The sequence below is a fragment of the Nerophis ophidion genome, linkage group LG05, assembly GCF_033978795.1.
Source record: "Nerophis ophidion isolate RoL-2023_Sa linkage group LG05, RoL_Noph_v1.0, whole genome shotgun sequence".
Lineage (NCBI taxonomy): Eukaryota > Metazoa > Chordata > Actinopteri > Syngnathiformes > Syngnathidae > Nerophis > Nerophis ophidion.
Genome location: NC_084615.1, coordinates 19391535 through 19399034, shown reverse-complemented (window position 1 = coordinate 19399034; position 7500 = coordinate 19391535). Strand labels below are relative to the sequence as shown.

Genomic DNA, 7500 nt, shown 5'->3' with positions numbered 1-7500 from the left:
GACAAATATAGTCAGGGTTCCTGCAGGCAGCAGCAAATCTGATCTAATAGTTTTTAATGCCTCTTTATTGGAAACTACAACAAGTCCAAGGCCCGTGTCCTCCTGTAGATGGATATAAGTCCAGTCAAAATTGTCAGCATTCCACGATATTAATGTTAAATACTTAATAAGTTGACATTAACTGTTGCCAAATTAAACATTAATTGAGTAATGATATGCAGTGATGTGCTGTCGGGCTTGGCTCCGTTTTATTCCGAGGGGAAATCTCCGGAGCGAAGGCCGTGTAGTTAGTCCGCCGTGATCATCAAGCCAAACTAGTGCGCATGCACCTGATTTCCTGTCGTCTAAAATGTATTAATAAATAACAAATTATGTTTTTTCCGTAATAAAAAAACTAGACGGCATTACAAACCCCAAAACCAATGAAGTTGTCATGTTGTGTAAATGGTAAATAAAAAGAGAATACAATGATATGCAAATCCTTTTCAACTTATATTCAATTGAATAGACTGCAAAGACAATATCTTTAACGTACACACTGGTTATTTTTTGCAAATAGTAGTTAATTATCGAATGGATGCCAGCGACGTGTTTCAAAAAAGCTGGCACAAGTGGTAAAAAAGACTGAGAAAGTTGAGGAATGCTCATCAAACACTTATTTGGAACATCCCACAGGTGAACAGGCTCATTGTGAACAGGTGGGTGCCATGATTGGGTATAAAAGCAGCTTCCATGAAATGCTCGGACATTCACAAACAAAGACGGGGCGAGGGTCACCACTTTTTGAACAAATGCGTGAGCGAATTGTTTGAGAGCAACATTTCTCAACGAGCTATTGCAAGGAATTTAGGGATTTCACCATCTACGCTCTGTAATATCATCAAAAGGTTCAGAAAATCTGGAGAAATCACTGCATGTAACATTCAATGCCCGTGACCTTCGATCCCTCAGGCGGTACTGCATCAAAAAGCGACATCAGTGTGTAAAGGATATCACCACATGGGCTCAGGAACACTTCAGAAAACCACTGTCAGTAACTACAGTTGGTCGCTACATCTGTAAGTGCATGTTAAAACTCTACAATGCAGAGTCGAAGCCATTTATCAACAACACCAAGAAACGCTGCCAGCTCCACTCGGCCTGAGCTCATCTAAGATGGACTGATGCGAAGTGTAAAATTGTCCTGTGGTCTGACGAGTCCACGTTTCAAATTGTTTTTGGAAACTGTGGACGTCGTGTCCTCCGGACCAAAGAGGATAAGAACCACCTGGCTTGTTATAGGCGCAAAGTTCAAAAGCCAGCGTCTGTTCGAGTCCTGCGTTCTGTTCAATCAATCAATCAATCAATGTTTATTTATATAGCCCCAAATCACAAATGTCTTAAAGGACTGCACAAATCATTACGACTACAACATCCTCGTTCAGATGAACGTTCACATCCAGGACGCATTGTAGATGTATCCGATTTATTTCCACATACCTGGGTTGGATATAAAACGTTCGGAACGGACATGAAAAAATCCGGTACTGGTCGCAATATGGGAACTGGGAATTGACCTGCAGTGTGAACAGGGGCAAAGACTTTGGACACCAGTGTATCTGAGTGGGCTGCCAGTGTCTCCGGACTAACAAGGTCACAAGACTTGAATGAATAGTCAGCGCAAATACCAAAAACTGTGTTTAGTTTGAAATTCCTCAATCCATCTACCGCTGTTCAGGTTCTTATAGACAAGAGCTAGGTTTGAGTTCCTGTTGGGCAAAGCCTCAGAGGGTGCCTGACTCCTGACGGCCTGCCTCCTTCACGTCAGGGCGTAGACCAGTTTAGTGTTTAGTTTGAGATTCCTCTGCCTATTTTTGGGCTGCTGCTGTTCAGTTTCTTATAGACCAGAGCCAGGTTTGAGTTCCTGTTGGGCGGAGCCTCAGAGGGCGCTTGACACCTGGTGGCCTGCCTCTGTCCTGTCAGGGCGTAGACCAGCTTAGTCTTTAGTTTGAGATTCCTCGGCCCATCTTTGGGCTACTGTTGTTCAGGTTCTTGTACACCAGAGCCAGGTTCAAGTTCCTGTTGGGTGGAGCCTCAGAGGGCGCTTGAGACCTAGTTACCAGGGCGTAGGCTAACTTAGTGTTTAGTTTGAGAATCCTCTGTCTATCTTTGGGCTACTGCTGTTCAGGTTCTTGTAGTCCAGAGCCAGGTTTGAGTTCCTGTAGGGAGAAGCCTCAGAGGGCGCTTGAGTCCTGGTGGCCTGCCTCTGTCCCGTCAGGGCATAGACCAGCTTAGTCTTTAGTTTGAGATTCCTTGGTCTATCTTTTGGCTACTGCTGTTCAGGTTCTTGTAGACCAGAGCCAGGTTTGAGTTCCTGTTGGGCAGAGCCTCAGAGGGCGCCTGACTCCTGGTGGCCTGCCTCTGTCCTGTCAGGGCGTAGACCAGCTTAATGTTTAGTTAGAGATTCCTCTGTCTTTCTTTGGGCTGCTGCTGTTCAGGTATTTATAGACCAGAGCCAGTTTTGAGTTCCTTTTTGAGCAGAAACACAGAGGGCGCTTGACTCTTGTTGGCCTCCCTCTGTCCCGTCAGGGCGTAGACCAGCTTAGTCTTTAGTTTGAGATTCCTTGGTCTATCTTTGGGCTACTGCTGTTCAGGTTCTTGTAGACCAGAGCCAGGTTTGAGTTCCTGTTGGGCCGAGCCTCAGAGGGCGCCTGACTCTTGGTGGCCTGCCTCGGTCCTGTCAGTTGCGTAGACCAACTTAGACTTTAGTTTGAGATTCCTCAGTATATCTTTGGGCTACTGCTGTTCAGGTTCTTATAGACCCGAACCAGGTTTGAGTTCCTGTTGGGCGGAGCCTCAGAGGGCGCTTGAGTCCTAGTGGTCAGGGCATAGACCAGCTTAGTGTTTCGTTTGAGATTCCTCGGTTGATCTTTGGGCTGCTGCTGTTCAGGTTCTTGAAGACCAGAGCCAGGTGTGAGTTCCTGTTGAGCGGAGCCTCATAGGGCGCTTGACTCCTGGCGGCCTGCCTCTGTCCTGTCATGGCGTAGACCAGCTTAGTCTTTAGTGTGAGATTCCTTGGTCTATCTTCGGGCTACTGCTGTTCAGGTTCTTGTAGACCAGAGCCAGGTTTGAGTTCCTGTTGAGCGGAGCCTCAGAGGGCGCCTGACTCCTGGCAGCCTGACTCTGTCCCGTCAGGGCGTAGACCAGCTTAGTGTTTAGTTTGAGATTCCTCCGTCTGTCTTTGGGCTACTGCTGTTCAGGTTCTTATAGACCAGAGCCAGGTTCGTGTTCCTGTTGAGCGGAGCCTCAGAGGGGGCTTGACTTCTGGTGGCCTGCCTACGTCCCGTCAGGGCGTAGACCAGCTTGGAGCGGTAGTGGTCGCCGGCCAGGAGGTACAAGACGGGGTCGATGCAGCTGTTGACGCTGGCGAGCGGGCGGGTGATCTTGTAGGTGAAGTTGACAATGTTGAGGACTCTGCAGTCCAGGTCCAGAACCCGGGCGGTGTAGTAGAGAGTTCGCGTTATGTGGAAGGGGACGAAGCTGACGGCGAACACGACCAAGACCACGATGATGAGCTTGATGGATTTCTGCCGGGAGGCGGTGCCCGCCAGGCCCTGTCTGGGTCGGCACAAGGCCCGCGCCATCAGGCAGTAGCACGCCACGATGACCAGGAAGGGGACGCCGAAGAGCAGCGTCATTACGACCGAGCTGTAGTCCACGTACTCCTCGAAGGAGTCCTGGCTGGTGGTGTCGTGGCAGATGGTGTCGTTGTCCCGCCTAGAGGTGGTGACGAAGACGAGGTTGGGCACCAGGCAGACAGCCACCACGGCCCACACGGCGCCGCACGCCATGTGAGCGTGGCGGGACTTGACCAAGGTGAGCGCCTTGATGGGGTGACAGATGCCCAGGTAGCGGTGCGCGCTGATGCAGGTGAGCAGCAGGATGCTGCAGTACAGGTTGGCGTAGAAGAGGAAGCGCACTATTTTGCACGCCGCCACGCCGAAGGGCCAGTGGCTGCGGTTGGCGTAGTAGTAGACCAGCGTGGGCAGCGACAGCACGTACAGGAAGTCGGTGAGCGCCAGGTGGAACATGAAGACCACGCTGGGGTTCCACGGGCGCATCTTGGCGAAGGTCCACAAGGCGGTGGCGTTGAGGAGGAAGCCCAGCACGAACACCAGGCCGTAGGAGACGGGGAGGAGGACGTACTTGAACTCCTCGTCAAAGCGGCAGCTGGCGTTGAAGATGGGGAGGGAGACCGTCGACTGGTTGGACCAGGCCAAGGGGAGCGTTTCCATGACGACCGCTGGGGTCCAGCATCCGGGGCAGGAGGCGAGGAGTTCACCATCCGGGGAAGAGCGAGTTCTGAGGTGGACACAGAATACAAATAATGATGTACACACACGTCTCTCATTACACAGCCACCGCACTTTCTAATCAACACAGAGTCAAAAAATGGCGGTAGGCATATACACAAACCCCGTTTCCATATGAGTTGGGAAATTGTGTTAGATGTAAATATAAACGGAATACAATGATTTGCAAATCATTTTCAACCCATATTCAGTTGAATATGCTACAAAGACAACATATTTGATGTTAAAAATGCTAAAAATAAATTATTTTGCAAATAATCATTAACTTTAGAATTTGATGCCAGCAACATGTGACAAAGAAGTTGGGAAAGGTGGCAATAAATACTGAAAAAAATTAGGAATGCTCATCAAACACTTATTTGGAACATCCCACAGGTGTGCAGGCTAATTGGGAACAGGTGGGTGCCATGATTGGGTATAAAAGCAGCTTCCGTGAAATGCTAAGTAACTCACAAACAAGGATGGGGCGAGGGTCACCAATTTGTAAGCAAATTGTCGAACCGTTTTAGAACAACATTTCTCAACGAGCTATTGCAAGGAATTTAGGGATTTCATCATCTATGGTCCGTAAAATCATCAAAAATTTCAGAGAATCTGAAAAAACACTGCATGTAAGCAATGATAATACGGACCTTTGATGCCTCAGGTGGTACTGCATCAAAAACCGACATCAGTGTGTAAAGGATATCACCACATGGGCTCAGGAACACTTCAGAAAACCATTGTCAGTAACTACAGTTGGTCGCTACATCTGTAAGTGCGAGTTAAAACTCTACTATGCAAAGCGAAATCCATTTATCAACAATACCCTGGAACGCCGCCGGTTTCGCTGGGCCCAAGCTCATCTAAGATGGACTGATACAAAGTGGAAAACGGTTCTGTAGTCTGACGAGTCCACATTTCAAATTATATTTGGAAACTGTGGACGTGGTGTCCTCTGGAACAAAGAGGAAAATAACCATCCGGATTGTTATAGGCACATAGCTGAAAAGCCAGCATCTGTGATGGTATGGGGGTGTATTAGTGCCCAAGACATTGGTAACTTACACATCTGTGAAGGCACCATTAATGCTGAAAGGTCCATTCAGGTTTTGGAGCAACATATGTTGTCATCCAAGCAACGTTATCATGGACGCCCCTGCTTATTTCAGCAAAACAATGCCAAGCCACGGGTTACAACAGCGTGGCTTCGTAGGAAAAGAGTGCGGGTACTTTCCTGGCCCGCCTGCAGTCCAGACATGTCTCCCATCGAAAATGTGTGGTGCATTATCCATCCATCCATCCATTTTCTACCGCTCATTCCCTTTTGGGGTCGCGGGGGGCGCTGAAGCGTAAAATACCAAAACAAGACCCCAAACTGTTGAACAACTCAAGCTGCACATCATGCAAGAATGGTAAATAATTCCACTTTCAAAGCTTCAACAATTAGTTTCCTCAGTTCCCGAACGTTTATTGAGTGTTGTTAAGAGAAAATGTGATGTAACACAGTGGTGAACGTGCCCTTTCCCAACTACTTTGGCACGTGTTGCAGCCATGAAATTCTAAGTTAATTATTATTTGCAAAAAAAAACAAGTTTATGAATTTGAACATCAAATATCTTGTCTCTGTAGTGCATTTAACTGAATATGGGTTGAAAAGGATTTGCAAATTATTGTATTCCGTTTATATTTACATCCAACACAATTTCCGAACTCCTATGGAAACGGGATTTGTATAAAAGATACACATTTGAATGGAAAATATATATATATTTTCTCTCTATATATATATATAGATATTCTATATATATATATATATATATCTATATATATATATATATATATATATATATATATATGATATTCTAAATATATATATATACAGTATATATAAGCATACATACATACATATATACACATTTCTATGTATACATATTTATGAAACATTTATAAATGAAACTTGTATACATATATATATATATATATTCATATGTATGACAAATGTATATATATGTATTATGTACATATGTGTATATATTAACAGATATTTATGAAAAATGTATATATACATCATGTACATATGTAAAAGAAAATATATATATATATATATACATATATATATGTATATATATATATATATATATATATATATAGTGGGGCAAAAAAGTATTTAGTCAGCCAGCGATTGTTCTCCCACTTAAAATGATGACAGAGGTCTGTAATTTTCATCATATGTACACTTCAACTGTGAGAGACAGAATGTGAAAAAACAAATCCAGGAATTCATATAGTAGGAATTTTAAAGAATTTATTTGTAAAATATGGTGGGAAAAAAAGTATTTGGTCAATAACAAAAACTCAACTCAATACTTTGTACTATAACCTTTGTTGGCAATAATAGATGTCAAACAATTACTGTAGGTCTTTACCAGGTTTGCACACACAGTAGCTGGTATTTTGGCCCATTCCTCCATGCAGATCTTCTCAAGAGCAGTGATGTTTTGGGGCTGTTGCCGAGCAAGACAGACTTTCAACTCCCTCCACAGATTTTCTATGGGGCTAAGGTCTGGAGACTGGCTAGGCCTCTCCAGGACTTTTAAATGCTTCTTACGGAACCACTCCTTTGTTGCCCAGGCGGTGTGTTTGGGATCATTGTCATGCTGGAAGACTCAGCCACGTTACATTTTCAAAGCTCTCACTGATGGAAGGAGGTTTTGGCTCAAAATCTCACGATACATGGCCCCATTCATTCTTTCCTTAACACGGATCAATCGTCCTGACTCCTTAGCAGACAAACAGCCCCAAAGCATGATGTTTCCACCCCCATGCTTCACAGTAGGTGTGGTGTTCTTGGGATGCAACTCAGTTTTCTTCTTCCTCCAAACACGACAAGTTGAGTGTATACCAAAAAGTTCTATTTTGGTTTTATCTGACCACATGACATTCTCCCAATCCTCTGCTGTATCATCCATGTTCTCTCTGGCAAACTCCAGACGGGCCTGGACATGCACTGGCTTAAGCAGGGGGACACATCTGCCACTGCAGGATTTGATTCCCTGTCGGCGTAGTGTGTTACTGATGGTAACCTTTGTTACTTTGGTCCCAGCTCTCTGCAGGTCTTTCACCAGGTCCCCCTGTGTGGTTCTGGGATTTTTGCTCACCGTTCTCG

General features: G+C 45.3%; 1 protein-coding gene across 1 annotated transcript in view; it reads right to left on the bottom strand.

Annotated features, from left to right (window-relative positions):
- Positions 1–7500, bottom strand: part of LOC133552809 (P2Y purinoceptor 4-like) — a 28334-nt gene that overhangs the window by 268 nt on the left and 20566 nt on the right. The window contains exon 4 of the mRNA XM_061900306.1: positions 1–4341. This exon is cut by the window's left edge and continues 268 nt beyond it. Coding sequence (XP_061756290.1) covers positions 3195–4341 — 1147 coding nt within the window. The 3' untranslated portion in view covers positions 1–3194. The remainder of the gene's footprint in view (positions 4342–7500) is intronic.